General features: G+C 40.0%; 1 protein-coding gene across 43 annotated transcripts in view; it reads left to right on the top strand.

The window, feature by feature from the left end:
- UTRN (utrophin) overlaps positions 1-16,185 on the top strand; it is a 478,290-nt gene that overhangs the window by 355,792 nt on the left and 106,313 nt on the right. For all 43 annotated transcript variants that reach the window (XR_011434362.1, XR_011434361.1, XM_070256224.1 and 40 more), the window contains one exon: positions 9,113-9,242. Coding sequence is in view for 41 of the 43 variants with exons in the window: in XM_070256224.1 (XP_070112325.1) it covers positions 9,113-9,242 (130 nt within the window). In the remaining 2 variants the exon portion in view is untranslated. The remainder of the gene's footprint in view (positions 1-9,112; positions 9,243-16,185) is intronic.

Here is a 16,185-nt window from a genome sequence, read left to right as displayed (position 1 = left end):
CCGAATTTTTCCATGCTGCTTTCTTCTGCAGACCAGCTTCGTAAAGCTACTCCCGTTTCCCAGTTTTCCTTCCTTGATTCCTGCATTTTCTTTCAAGTCAGTTTATTTATTTCTTCATTCATTCACCCAACAGATATACTGATTGCTGAGATATAAATAAAGAGAAGGAGCCAGCCATTGAAGGTTTGAAGCCAAAGCTTTCTGGATTGCAAAGGCCGTGAGGAGGGAAAAGCTTGCCATATTCTAGGAACAGAAATGAAGACCAGAAATTAGGGTGTATTTGGAGCTGAGGTTAGAGAACAGGGAAGATCCAGATGTTGGTAGGAAGTTTAGAATTTGTTCTAAGTGCAACAGGAAGCCATTGGAGGGTTTTAAGCAGGAGAGCAAAAGGGTCTTATTTATCTGTAATTTTAGTATTATGATCTAGAAAATTTTGAGCAAAGTGCATCCCAGTGAACTTTGGCCCTTGATATACAGGCAGTTTGGATGATGGCTTTACATTTAAAAAGAGGAGAGGAGACAGTCATTATTTAAAGAAGAGAGGATGACACCGGGATCTGGTACACACCCACTTGCTCACATTTCTTCTCCCCTTATCTCGGTCCAGGATGACAAGTTGCCAGTTTAGGACAGAAGGGGATGGAAGGGATTCCCGTCCTCCTTCCTGGTGCTCTCGGACCCTGTTTTCATATTAGGAGACTTGCAGGATCTTGTCTCTCTTAGTGCTGCCAGGAATATCTGATATTACTGCTGTTTGCTTGGCAGAAGCTCAGCCATTACAGTGAGCCGATGCGATTTTCATGATGAAAATGAAGAGCAGCTGATTGACTGGCGGGACCTTCTGATTTAAGCGATGCCAACCACTTCTTTATACTGCTTTATCCCTTAATCCCCTGCCCTTCCCACTAAATTAGGGCAAGTGGGGAGAAATATTCCCAGATCATTACAGGAGGATCATTGAGAATCTCTCCTTAGGCATTTAAAGTTGAATGAGGAGCAGTTTACTCTGCTGCCTGCACTCATAGGGACACCAGTAGCCACGAAAGAGCACCTGAGTTTGAAAGGGCCAGAGAAGTAGGAGGAAGGGTGGGCTTGGCTAAAGGGGGTGTTGGGCTCATAGAAATTCTGTTGAAACTGAAAATGCTGTGATTTTAGTAGTTAAATTCTGATGTTTGAATCAGGTCTTCATTAATCTGACATTCCAGGGCTTCATTTAGTGTAAATGAGCATGCAGAAGCTACTGAACAGGGAAAACAATGGGAGCCTACATTACCATACCTGTTTATTCTGTTTTCTTGAATTGCTTTTCCCTTAATCATCTTAATCTAATGCCAATTTCTTTTTCAACACGCAGCTCATGTATTTTTGAGAAGGTTGCTTGTGACCCCCTCCAACACCCTCCTCTGTATATTTCCTCAGTGTCCTATTTGTACCTTTCTCAAGGATTTATGGGACACACCACATTCTACCATTCTTCTGTCCTCCCTGTTAGATTATACGTTCCTTAAGGATTGGGACCATGGCTTATTAGTTGCTGTCTCCTCTTGTGCCTGGCATATTTCATTAATAGATTGTATAAATTTAATATGCGTTTTGAAATTTTTGTTTTGGTGGAAATCTTTTTTGGAAAATTCCATCGCATGCTCTCATGATACCTTAGGATAGGAGAGAAGTTGAACATGTTCTGATGGCCACAGGACAGTCATTGTGCTCTCCATTTATTATTCTTAATTGTTGAGGTATCTGAACTATATTGCCTTATGTTAACCACCACAGAGCAGGCAACTTTTAAAGTGTAATTTCAGTTTTAGTTTTTGAAGTTATTTTGTATCTTCCTCCTTGTTACAGCTGATCCTGGCCTACTGCTTGTAGGCTGAGGCTTCATTTTACATGAGCCTGTCTGGGAGGGGGATTGCAGTCTTTCCATCTATCTACTGGAGTGGGAGATGCGTAAGCTTGGTGACAGGTTGCCACGCAGAGCACTTCTAAGTCAATGGCCAAGCCTCTAGTCAGCGAGGTAGCTAGACGTCTCCTGTGTGGAGAAGTATGCAGTTCTGAGGTGCCTCTCCTGTCAACCACAAAGGCTTCTCTCTGTCTTATTAGCATGATATAAAATACTTTCACAGAGGCAGTTACCCTTTTACTTTTACAGATGGCAGAACCATCTTTCGTTCACTCAGCTCTGACAGTGCCACCTGCTTAGCCAGGTAGCCATGTCCCTCAGGACCTTTGCACCTGCAGTTCTCTCTGTCTGGATTGCTCTTAGCTCAGATATTCTTATGGCTGCCTCCCTCCCTTCCTTCAGATCTTTCAGCAAATAGCACTGTCTTTGAGATGCCTTCCGTGACCACTTAGATAAAATATTACCATCCCTCATGCCCACCCCAGCCGTCTCTTTCCCCCTTATTCTGCGTGGTAAATTGTTGTAATAATGCATCATGCCTTTCTGTATCCAGGCCCCTGTGCAGAGGATCATTGCTGGTACTCCTCATCCAGAGATGCGTTCTGTTTCTCCATTCTCTTAATCTGTGCTGGCCTTGTGACTAACTTCGAACTATAGAATGTGGCAGAGTGATGTGGAAATTCTAGAGCTGCATTGTCTATACCCTTAGCGATAGGTGCCCATTTATATTTATATTTAAATTAAGTCAATTATAGTTAGATAAAATTTAAAATTGAGTTCCTCAGTTGTATTAGCCATATTTCAGGTACCAAGTAGCCATACGCAACTAATGGTTACCATATTGGACAGCACAGTTTTAGAACATTTCTGTCATTGTAGAAAGTTCTGTTGGACAGAGCTGTTCTTGAGCCCATGCCTTAAGAGATCTTGCAGCTTCCACTCTGCCCTTTGGGAACACTAATCACCATGCTTTGAAGAAGCCCAGTCCAGCCTATGGGGCAATTAGAAGCCACATAGAGGGAACCTGAGGTGCTCCAGCCGGTAGCCAGCAGTAATTTCCAGATGTGTGAGCGAGCTCATCGTGGACCTCCAACCCCATTCAAGCCACAGATGACTCCAGCATCAGGAGGAACCCCTGGTGGCACCAGAAGAAGAGCTGGTAAAATATCCAACAACAGAATCATGAAAAATAAACTGTCGTTGTTTTAAGCCACTATGTTGCAGATGGATTTGATCCACAATAGTAATAATGGATACAGCCTTCAATCTCAGGACTTCAGGAGTTTTGAAACTGTGCCCTGTGCACTTCCTCATGAATTAGGATGTGGAAAAAAGGGGAAGATGGATGAGCCTGTACCTCCCCCCCGTTTCAGTGAGATCTATTCCTTGTTTATCTAGGGAGAGGAAAAGTTATTTGCTATTAATTAATTAATGATCAACAGCAAAGTAAAATACATGGTATTTACTAGCTGAGAGTTAGATGATAGGAGAAAACTAACTTTGCATCAAAAAATAATTTACAGAGAAGGTAGTTCAAATAATCAAGAACTAACTGGAATCTAATAATTATTCTAATTTAGAATAATCAGATTTGGGGGACTTTATTATATTTTGCTCTGCCATCTTTTGGAATCTTACATAGCATTTAATGGGGGAAGCATTTCTTCCTTTATTTATTATTCCCCAAGCATTTATTGAGTCCTTTCGATATACATCTAGGGAGGCACTGAGGAGAGTTTCAAATGATTAAGATGTGATTCTTCCCCTGGAAGAACTGACAGTTTACTGGAGGGGACAGATGCATGGTCACAGTCCATCAGGACGAGCTGTGTTAGAGGAATAGGAAGTGCTCTGGAAACACTGAGGTGGGGGCGTACCAAACACGTGGGAGGAGCTGTTACTTTACAGATGGCTGGTGACAGAGGTTAGAAAATAAACGTTACCTAAAGGATATTTTTGGGAGAAAGAACAGAATTACTAGTTTATTTTAGTAACAACTTTGTTGAGATATAATTCACGTAACCTAAAATGCATTTCATTGAAGTGTACACTCCAGTGGCTTTTAGTGTATTCACAGGGTTGTACAACCATCCACACTATCTCGTTTCAAAACATTTTCATTACGCTAAAGGGAAACCCCATAGGCATGAGCAGTCACTCTCCTGTTCCACCCCCCATCTCCCCAGCCCTAAGCAACCTCTAATCTACTTTCTGTCTACAGACTTACCTGTTTGAACATTTCATAGTAACGGAGTCGTACGATAAGTGGGCTTTTGTGCCTTGCTTCTTTCACTTAGCATAATGTTTTCAAGATTCATCCATGTTGTATGTATCATGTAGCATGTACATGTAGCATGCATCAGTATTTCATTCATTTTTATTGCTGAATGAGATTCCATTGTATGGATGGATGGCATTTTTTTAATTCATTCACATTAGGGTTCTATCCACATTTTGTCTATTATAAATAATGCTGGTGTTAACATTCATGTACAAATTTTTATGTGGACATATGCTTTCAGATCTCTTGGGTATATACCTAGAAGTAGAATTGCTGGATCATATTTCAACTGTATCTTTAACAATTTAAGAAACGGCCAGATTGTTTTTCAAAGTGGCTGCACCATTTTATCATTTCACCAGCAGTATATGAGAGTTCCAGCTTCTTCACATTCTCAGCAATATTTTTATTGCCTGAGAAGAGAATTGTTTTGAATGAAAATATAAAGTCATTAAAATAGAAAAAAATTCCAATTAGATTGTGTTATACTCATTTAAGGCAGGCCATATATAAGTCATGTGATGTTAGAACCTAAAGCTGGATATGACTTTGTAGCTCTGTATACAAAACAACTCTGTTGGAACCTAATTATCTTATCATTAATGTTCACCAGGTGGTTGGAAATACTGGTGCTCTTTTATGTCTAATTGAGAGGTAAAGGGTGGTGAGATGATTAGATGTGTAATGCTGTTGAAAGTTGAATGCATTTCTGATATGCAATTAAATATAATTGAAATAGGACAAATTGAATAACAAAATTAAATTTGCAAATCGAGTATGAACAGATATTATTAAATGTACACTGTGCTCTATGATATTTGGGTGGTGAGTTGGCATTAGGGCGTGAGCCCCATATTTTTACTTACTTGGCATGGTTCCCACCTGCCCACGCCTGCCTGCCCTGCTGCCCTACCTTGGCGTATCAAAGGCGTTCATGAGACGTTCCTCGCCAACACCCTGTGCAAAGAAGATTGTTTCATGAAGTGCTGGAGTTTAATGTGGTCAGGAAGGAAAATAGATTCTCCAGTCCTCTGGGGCTTTCTCAGACTCAGACTTGTTTTTTATAAATCTAGAAGACTTGATAATGATATTGTAAAAACCAAAACCTTGTCCAGCCCTTCGGTGGCTTCCCAGTGCCCATGACTGGCTCAGGCTCAGGTGTGCAGGACACTGTACAGTGCTCTTTATGACTTGATGTCTGCTCGCCTCTTCACGTTGGCTGCTGCTACTTTGTCTGCACTGAATGTTTGTAGTCCCCTGAGTGCACACACTGTCATACGTTCTTACTCTTCTGCCAGTGTTGTTTCCTCTGTTTTGAGTACCCTGCTCTCTCTGCAACACTCAGTTTAGACACCGGCTCCACCAGGAAGCATTTCAGGGCCCCCACATTCTGCTAGGTCCCAGGCACAGCCCTGATGTAGGTTCCTTGTTTACCACAGTGAAGAAAACCAGAAAAGGTGCTTGGCCTTGTGGATCTTACCTTTTATCTGAGAGAGACAGACAATAAACATAATAACTAAATACCTACCTTGCATAGTAGAAGATGGTAGGTGTAGGAAATACACAAATAGTTAAGCAGAATAGTTGTTAGTGCCGTCGAGTGGATTCTGACTCTTAGTGATCCTGTGGACAGCAGAGCGGAACCCTGCCTGGTCTTTTTGCACCATCCTCTTATCTTCTGGCGCTGTACCAGATGATGCTTTGTGCTATTCATAGGGTTTCCATGGCCAGTTTTTTGGCAGTGAGTGGCCAGGTCTTTCTTCCTAGTCTGTCTTAGTCTGGAAGCTCCACTGAAACCCGTCCACCATGGGTGACCCTGCTGGTATTTGAAATTCCAGTAACATCAGCTTTCAGCATCACAGCAACACGCAGCCACGACAGTATGACAACTGACAGATGGGTGGTGTGGTTCCTGGACCGGGAAACGAACCCAGGCTGCGACGGTGAGAGCAGTGAATCTTCGCTATTAGACTGCCAGGACTGGCAGAGTGATTGTGAAGGACAGGAAAGGTGGAATGCTACATTAAATGGGGGGGAGAGGGGGGTGGCGGTGGTCGGGCCCCACTGAGAAGAACTCACGGGATGTGGGAATCTGCTACGTGGGTATCTCAGGAAGGAGCTTTCCAGGCAGAGCCAACTGCCAACCAGGGAAGTTCCTCTTTGTGAGAGCATCCATATTCAGGCGATGAAATTCCAGCCATCGAGGAAGTTGGCAGGTTAGTTTTCTCAAATATCCTTTCTGTACACAAATATATTTCCATTGGATTTTTGTTTTGTTTCTTTTTCAACATGAATCACACACTATCTAGTTTACAAATTATTTTAGAATCTATCTAGCTGTTGATACCCATACATCCTGTATGAATTCTCCCTAAATAAGTTAAACTTTCCCCCTCTTTCTTTCTTTCTTTTTTTTCTTATAAATTGTTTTGATGGAAATGGAAATAGGAGAAAAAGAAACAATTGGATTTTTGAAGTTCCGGAAATAGTTTCAAGACAGATCTCTCCTTTGGCATCTCCCTCCCCAAATCCCTAGTCAATGCACATTTTGTGGACTCATAATAATCCAGGACTCCCAGTCAGGAATGGCTGGACACCTACGTCGTATAGATCCTATTACCTTCTTTCTCCACTATAAGATCTGGATTCACTCTCTATGATATACGTGCCCTGTAATCATTTTCTGTTTCTAGAGGATCAGCACTATTTCTGTTCTTCCTTCTCTGAGTCACATTCCCTTATGTTCTGTTTTTTCTCAGTGTTTAATTTCCTTCCACATCATCACCTACTGGTATGTCTTCCTTTCTCTTTGGTGCTAAGACTCTAAACGCTGTCTGTGAACACCCTAAGTACTATCTTCATCCTATTTGGTAAGTAGGGTGAGGAGGTGTGCTTGTAGCTTCACCTTCTCTTCCGCAGCCTGCGTTAAATAGTCGCATTCCTGGTACTTCTCTTTCCAAAAAAAAAAAGAAACCTAGCACAGCCCTTGGGTATCCTTTTAAGAATCTTTACCACTCCCGCCTTTACTGGTTAGATTCAGGCTTTGGGGATAAATACTCTTGACCACCAAAATTTTTAGAAATAATTCTGCTTTATTACCCTCTGTTTTTCACTGCTATCTTTTAAGCAGCGTGCTTTTCCATATCATGATTTTATATTTCCGGGTGGTTTTGGAAGTAAATACTAGGAGTATTTTTATTCATCTGGAGCTTCTTGCTATAACAACAAAATAATCTAAATTAAACGAAGAATTGCCTCAGGATCTGTAATCAGAAACTTTATTTCCATATATCAGAAACTTTAAATGTCAGAAGATCATCTTGTTTTCCTGGAGTGTCACACCTTGGAACTTCTTCACAAGCTGCTTTTCTTAGATAGAGATGGTGGTGGTTTTGTCACTTTTCCTCCCAACATAGTCATTTCATGCTGATAGGTGATCATTGTTCTGGGCATTTACTGACTTGTGCTTGCTCCACAGTCAGTCTTTGGTTGTATAGATGCTAGGAAGGACACGTAAATGGATCTATAGATGTTAGAGAAAGTTTTATTTTATCCCCCATCCTTTATTACTGTGTCTAAATTGTGGGTTGGTGATTTTTTGTTGTTGCTGTTCACTTTTATTCTTTTCATTTAAAATTATGATCAAAGTAATAATTGCACATAGTTTAAAAGTCAAATAACATTTCCAAGGCTTATCACAAAAAAACAGCCTTCTATCGCTCCGTCTCTCTCTCCTCATCCCTTCCTACCTCTGATGGTCTCTTTCAACTTCATTGTCAGTGATTTTTCTGGTGTTTCACTCTGGTTTTTTACATCAGATGATTATTCCGGCGTTTCTAAATTTTTTTAATTTTTACTTCTTATTTACTGTGGAAATTGAGGATTTACCTCCAAATATCCTGTCATATCAACACAGTTCTATCAAATGCTGTTAAAAGGAATAGTTATGTTCAGAAGGAAAGACTTTCTTGATTCAAAAATACTATTAGAGTACAATATTTTAGAAAATGAAAAATCGAGTTTTCATAATGCGTTACCAGGGAACTACATTAAAAGGAAAATATTAGAGCCAGGAGGTGTTTATGTGTATAATTTTAAGAGGATAACAATAGTAACAACGATTTTGATTTAGCTACAGCATTAAAACAGCAGCTGGGAAAATCTTCATGCATTTGTACCTGTAGGAGTCGCTGAATGAGTTTTCTTGTTGTTAAACCGCAGTCAATTAGATTCTTAATCACCAAACATTTTATAGGAGCAGAGGTGAAAGTTTAATCCTACTTAAAAGAATAAAAGTACTAAAAGACAGGCTGTTCTGCGAATCATAGATTTGCATGAAAACCCTCACAAGGGAAAAATCGTAATTGCCTCAGCATGAGAGATGGAACATATTTTAAGATAATTGGAGACTGTCTTTTATGTGTTCTCTTTGATTTAGTTTTGATTTCATGTACTTTAATTTGTTTCTATCTCTTAATTTTTTTTCTTAATATTTCTAAAGAATGTAAAACACTTCTGAGGATCTCATTACCTCTTGTGAAATTGCCTTCTTCTAGAGCATGGATGTAATTTTTTTGTGTAGTCACTCTTAGAAGAAAAATGTATCTTTGAACAGGCTGTTCTCTTTCAGCAATCTGATGGCGCTGATAACCCTCTGGTACATTTTCTGTAAGCTCAAATACACTGTAACAGTTTCTCTTAGGCGAAGGTTTGTTTTTTGCATATTTAAGTTCTACAGGAATTATCTCTCAGCTTTTATTCATCACTCATATGTGGAAGATTTACATTTTTACTTACAAATCTTGATAAAATGCTGGTTCTTAGTCATTCCCTTGACAAGTGTGGTCAGAAGGGGTCTAATTAAAAGTGTTCCATGACTTGGTTACAACACTAGGTTACAAATTCAACTTCTGCTTCTCTTTGCAAAGGCCCTGAGACGTGAGTTAAAGGAGAAAGAGTATTCCGTCCTGAATGCTATAGACCAAGCGCGAGTTTTCCTGGCTGATCAGCCGATTGAGGCCCCTGAAGAACCAAGGAGAAACCTACAATCAAAAACAGGTGAGATCTGTTTCTTTGGTACATCGTAAAAACATGTGGCGAGAACAAAAAACCGAGATCCAGTAGGAAATTTCCTTGGAACGTTTCAGGATCTGATATTAAAAATTCTTTTTCTGAGTAGTTCTTGAATCAAATATGTCATTATTTAACAAATATCTAGATTCTTAAAAAATGAAATGGCTGTATACGTCAATGTCATTATTTTAAGAGGGAATTAGCTGCAGAAAAATTGATTGGTTAAAAAGCAAACTGAAACTAAAAATTATTTAAGAAATAAACATTTACATTTCTCATATTTAAACAAACTACGTATTAAATAATTGCAAGTAGAAGAATGGTATTTAAAATACAATAGTAAATATATGAAATATTTAAATAGCTGTAAAGTAAGATTGTTTTCAACTTCTGTTTTTCAAGCTTAATTTTTTTGTGTGTGTGTGAGGAACATTGGCCCTGAGCTAACACCTGTTGCCAATCTTCCACTTTTTTGCTTGAGGAAGATTGTTGCTGAGCTAACATCTGTGCCAGTCTTCCTCTATTTTATGTGGGATGCCGCCACAGCGTGGCCTGACAACCAGTGCTAGGTCAGCGCCCGGGATCTGAACCTGTGACCCCTGAGCCACCGAAGCAGAGCTCGCAAACTTAACCACTACACCACCGGGCCGGCCCCCAAGATTACTTTTTAAAATAAGGCCTTAAAGTACCTTTCTTTTACAAGCAGACAGCGGAATTTATTTTATTTAAAATAACAAGCTGAACTGTTTGTGTCCTTTGGCTTAAAATCGAAATAGTGACTACCTTATTAGCAAATAGCAATATATCACATAGTACGTTTGTGAGATGAATTTGGAGACCAACATATATGTTTATTATGATTCTTTCACTGTTGGCAATAAAAGCATTCTGATGCATTTATAAAAATAAACATGGCATTCAAAATATGTTTCCATCATTCCCTTCACATAGTAAAAGCAGACCTGAAAGACCGCCTCGTGCTGTGCCCAGCAGGGCGACTCGTGAGCGTCCATTACTCGTAAGGGAAGTACAGGTGGAAAGTGCTTTGACTGTAGCTGGAACTGGATCAGACATTTGGACAGAGACCCATTTTCCTCCCCAGCCTTTCTCAGGGAAGCTCTGCTTCAATCTGAAGACATTGCCCATCAAGGTCATGATCTTCTTGACTCTTGAAACCTAGTTTCATCGTTTCTCGCATTAGTTTTTATTTTCTGCTGGTGGTATCCCTGTCTTTCAGTCAGCCTGCTGGAGCCCGAAGTCATCGTTGAGTCTCCACCTTTCATTAAACCCCACAGTCTGCAAATTACTCATCACTGTTATTTCTATCTTTGAGGGACTATTGCTTCTGAGTACTCTGTTATCACACACACATAGTTGTTGAATGAATGGATGCATGAGCTGAGCAGTCTCAGGGATGGGTGGGAGGTGATTAGATTCAGGGAAGAGGGACCACCGTGCTGGGGTGGGATCATCAGAATCCAGAAGCATCAGGCAGCAGTGAGGGGCAGGGCGGCTGTGTGTCGGGGACGTCAGCAGAGCAGCCTGGCCTGGAGGTGAAGGGCGTGTGCCTGGACAGGGGCGGCGGGAGTGAGGGGCCTGTACTTGCCGTCTGGTTCCGATTGCAGAGGACCTGAAAGTCAGACAGACCATGCCGAGTTAATACAGCAAGAAGGAAGGCGCCATTAGAGTGGCTGTTTTTAAGCTTGGAAGAAAAATAAGAAGTTCGCTTGTCTCACCTCCTTCAATTTAAAGTCTACCTTAAGTCTGCTTTTCTCATCTCCTTGCTTCTCCCGTACTTTCCAGAGAATAGAGGAAGCATTTTTATAATAAGCCACTTCGTGGTGGTAAAAAAAAGTATTTTTATATCACTAAAGCTTCACTTTGCTATAAATTCTCCTACTCAGTGGTCAGTCAGTTGAGGGTGTAAAAAAATACTGCCTTTTGAGTTCTTATTTTGCTGTCCCATTCAGGACATTTCTAAGCCCTATTTTCAAATACTCTATTTGAGGGGCAGGAAAAGGTCATGTTGAACTTTGTTGTTGTCTTGCAATTAGAGATTTTCATACTTTCTTCTTTCCTGATACTATTTTCTGTAATGCTAGCTGATTCTACCTGCTGTTAAAAGTCAATGAAAGAAAATTATCCATAATAGCTTTTATTAGACTTTTGTTGTTTACCGTGACTTATGTACAGCTGCTATCAGAAATAGAGAGCATTGAACGTCAATTATCTTGTGTGATGTTCTTAGAGGAGTCAGTGTCAGAGGGGACAGAGCGGGGAGAAATAGGATTTTTCTGGTTCTATTTAATAAGCATTTATTGAGTATGCTATGTATACCTTTCCATAGGGGCACACTGAGATGAATCCATCTCTTTACTTTTAAGTAACTATTCCAGAAAATACTTCTTTCTATGGTTTTTCTCTCCCAGTGCCTTTTTTCTTCCAGCTCCTTTTTAATTTTTTTCTGTTATCAATTATCTTATGGTGTCATCTATATATATGTATATATTTTATGGTAGCCTATGGAGTTTTATTTTATTACTGAATGAGTAGCATAGATATGAGTTGCTCTCAGGTATCTGTTAATTGACAAATGCTGTTAAAACAAGCAAACTAATTATTTCAACCAAATGATCAGTTGCTGACAAAGCATCTCATCAGGTGTGCACTGCTAGGTATTTTCTTTTTTTCTGGTGTTATTGAGATATAATTCACATATAGCATTGTATAAGTTTAAGGTGTACAACATAATGATTTGATATATGTATATATTGTGAAATTATTACTACAATAAGTTGAGTTAACATCCATCACCTCCCAGTTACAGATTTTTTTTCCTTGTGATGAGAACTTTTAAGATCAACTCTCTAAGCAACTGTCAAGTATGTATATTTTAGATGTTTAAAAATCACTACTAATATTACGGCCCTACTTTAGGCTCTTACCGTGTTTTGCTAGGACTATTGCAGTACTTATTTTTGTTTTGAGGAAGATTAGCCCTGATCTAACATCTGCCGCCAATCCTCCTTGTTTTGCTGAGGAAGACTGGCCCTGAGCTAACATGTGTGCCCATCTTCCTCTACTTTATATGTGGGATGCCTGCCACAGCATGGCTTGACAAGTGGTGTATGTCTGTGCTTCGGATCTGAACCGGTGAACCTTGGGCTGCTGAAGGGGTGCAGGTGAACTTAACTACTGCGCCACCAAGCCAGCCCCTGAAGTACTTTCTTAATTGGTATCTCTGCATCAACATAAACACTACAATGATATATCTAAAACTCAGAACTGGCATTTGCTCTCCTAGTTTAAAAATGGCCAGTGGCCCCTGGAATGGAATCTGAGCTCCTTTACCTGGCATACCAGACCGCATAGGGACTTGACCTCAGTTTCCCTGTATGGCAGCATCTCATGCCTCTCTCTGCTCCAAACTAACGTCCATTCAACACCAAACTGCTCACGATGTTGCGCAGCCGGTGGTCTTCCTTGTCTTGATCTTGTTGCTCGTTCTGTTTTTTTCTGCATAGTTGTCCCTCTTACCTGATTTCTAACTCCTTGCTCATTTGCATGCCCAGTGCCTGCTTGTCCTGTCCCACTCAGTGCAGGTTTTGCGTCTCCAGGACCCTTTCCACTCCCACCTCTCCTCTGTGCTTCCCTGGCACCCTGTCGTCTCTCTGACTCTGTTACCAATATCTGTGTCCGAAGTTCGGCCCTTCACTTGCTTGGGGACCTTTCTCATTTATTGAGAATCTGAAAGAGTGTGAAAAATTATCTGAGGAACCACGATAGATATGGTGTAGAAAACAAAGTGAAGATCGTGTTAGCTGATAGAAAAGCTGCTCTCTCAGAGGTATTAACTCTTACTTTAGACAATTTTGTAACTAGTTTAACTTGTATGCCAGTGAATTATGGGTATGTAGCAAAATGGACATGACAGGACAGAGAAAAAGGGCGGTGATGAGAAATGACTGGCATTCTGACAGCAATGAGAAGAAGGAAAGTTATAAAAATGGTATATGACAATTCTAAAATAAAACGAAACAGGGTAGTCTCTGGGGCTTTTTACAGTAAAAAGAAGCTGAAGCTGTGAATTATGTTTTGTTTATTTTTTTTTAAAGTTTTTTGGTGAGGGAGATTGGCTCTGAGATTATACCTGCTGCCAATCTTCCCCTTTTGCTAGAGGAAGATTGTCGCTGAGCTAGCATCTGTGCCAATCTTTCCGTGTTTTGTGTGTGGGTCACCTGCACAGCACAGCTTGATGAGCAGTGTGACAGTCCGTGCCTGGGATCCAAACCTACGAACCCTGGGCCACTGAAGCAGAGCATGCCAACTTAACCACTGTGCCACTGGGAAGGCCCCTGGTTTGTTTATTTTTGAAGACTGGATATAAATCAGTTAAGAGGAGGCATAGGAATTTATACTATATTTTAATAAATTTCCTTCCAAAATGGCAGCCCTAAAAAAAAATAAGGCTAAATGGGTGAAATATAGCTTTCTGGAACACTCAGCTACCCAGAATAACTCATTCTGCTTGTAAATAGTTGTTAAGTATAATTTTTAATTGAACTAAAATTATCTGAATAATTTTAGAAATTTTGCAAAGCTCACAACTTTGTCAGTAGTCCCCTTATCTTGTTTAAGCAATATGGAACTATTTAATTTGATTTAATGTGTCTCATGTCAGTATATAATTTTTCCTTTTAATGCAGTTGGATCGTTTTTCTGTTAAAAGGTAGCATAATAAAACAATAAATCTTCCATCATCATTTGTATTGTTCTTTGTACTTCTCAAACAACTTTCATATTCTCCTAACTATCCCAATGAGTTGGGCGGATCATACGGTATGACTTTTTAAAAAAAAATAAAAACGCAAATCCCAAGACAGTAGTGTGATGCTGACCAGGGCATCAGCTAATGGAGGGTGATCCTGGAACAGAGCACTAAGCCTCCATGTTGGTGACCGTCCTTAAGCCCCCGTCTTTTGGCTGGCTTTTAACTCATCCCTTCGTTTTTCTCTCCTCTCTCTGTCTGCTCATTGGCCACTGACCTCCTAGCTCCTTCTTGACTTTGAGTGCCTAGAGTCTCCTAACTCTGCGCGAATATTTCTTGGCTTCTCCCTGCTTCTCCCAACCCCCCCTTGCTGTCTGGGTCCCAGATTTCAATTCCTTTGAAAACCACACAGCAACATGGTGAAGGTCGATGTGCAAGACATCTGTGGGACTCAGCTACAGCCAGCCTATGCCCAGTCCTGGCCCCTAAATCTCCGGAGGTAATCAGGGAATGCATGCACCTTCTCACCTATTGGTTACCTATGGTTCGGGTTAAAAGTCACATTTGCACAGGGGAGTTGAGCCTTAGTCCATCTGCATCCCTGCCTTCACACCACATACAGATGCAGGCAGGTGCACAAACAGATGCAGGAGTGTGCATGGGCTCACACACTCATATTTTATGATTTGAAGTTATGGGATCAGTTACCAAATAAAACTGCTAACGTCTTTATAGGATATTTCACCTCCAAAAGTGTTTAGAAAATTGTATAATTCATTGTACGTATGGGTATAGAAAAGCTCTTTTCCTCTGCTCAGCTTTTGACTTTTAAGATAAAAAAGATTGCATTATTTTGCTCATGAATTTCCCTGAGTCTTCTTTAAAAATTATTCCAGAAGGCATTACTATTACTGTAAGTAGTATTTTATTCCAGGCTGTCTGAACATTATTTCTTTTTCAGCCTGGTGTAGCTGATTATTTGATTTTGTTTCATTTAAATGATAGTCATAAGAAAAAAAAACCCAGCTGTTACATTAGTGTGTTCATGCATTTATAGTTGCATGTAGTGTATAAGTTGTGTATATGTGTTTATTCATACACAGCTTTATATAGTTGTTTATGATTGCACCTGTGATTAATGGTTAATAGTAATGTTCCAAAAAAATAATAATCATCTTTTCAGACAAAAAAATATGTATGGATTAATGTTTTCCTCTTCAGTCTTTGACAGCTGGCTGTATATATTGAGAAGTAGTTGATATTTTAACTGAGGGTATTCTGTTTTCTTTTAACTACTAAATGTTTCATAATATTTTAGAAAGCCAATTACTAAGATTATTTTTCTCTTGTGTGAAATATCATATACTTTATGATGTAACAAACAAGTACTACATGACATTTTTCAGTTCACTGCGTCAGTCCATTTTATGCCAGTATTAGCAAACTTGTGCAAATAAAATTTCATGATTATTAAATTAGTGAAAATATGAAATTTTCACATAGTTTAGTAGAAGTTACTTTTATACTGATTCTCAGTATAACTTAAGATTACATTAAAAAGATGACAGTAGGGGCCGGCTCCCTGGCCGAATGGTTAAGTTCTCGTGCTCCGCTTTGGCGGCCCAGGGTTTCGCAAGTTCGGATCCTGGGCCCGGACATGGCACTGCTCATCAAGCCATGCTGAGGCGGCATCCCACATGCCACAACTAGAAGGACCCGCAACTAAAAATATACAACTATGTATTGGGGGACTTTGGGGAGAAAAAGGAAAAATAAAATCTTTAAAAAAATGGCAATAATTATTTCCTTGCATCTCATAAAATGAGACCAAATTGCACACAGCCTGAGTAATTGGGCTCGTAAAACTAACAGGTGTTTCTTCCTAGGCCTTTTTTGTTTTCCTAATGACAGCTTTATTCATTAGAACCCCCTTCATTGTAAATGACAAACACCCAACTTCCATAAGCCTGGGTGTGAGGAGCAATGTGTTAGCCCCATAAACAAATTACAGTAAGGGCAAGGTCGCAGCTGGCCACAGGACTGGAATGCCACCCAGAAACCTCTTCTCCATGTCTTCCTTTCTGCCTTTCTCCACAACTTCTCATTTTCTTAGCTTTCCTATGACCTTGTGCCTCACAACCTTGCACCAGGGAGAGAGAA

The sequence above is a fragment of the Equus caballus genome, chromosome 31, assembly GCF_041296265.1.
Source record: "Equus caballus isolate H_3958 breed thoroughbred chromosome 31, TB-T2T, whole genome shotgun sequence".
Lineage (NCBI taxonomy): Eukaryota > Metazoa > Chordata > Mammalia > Perissodactyla > Equidae > Equus > Equus caballus.
This window is presented reverse-complemented; position numbering and strand designations above follow the sequence as displayed.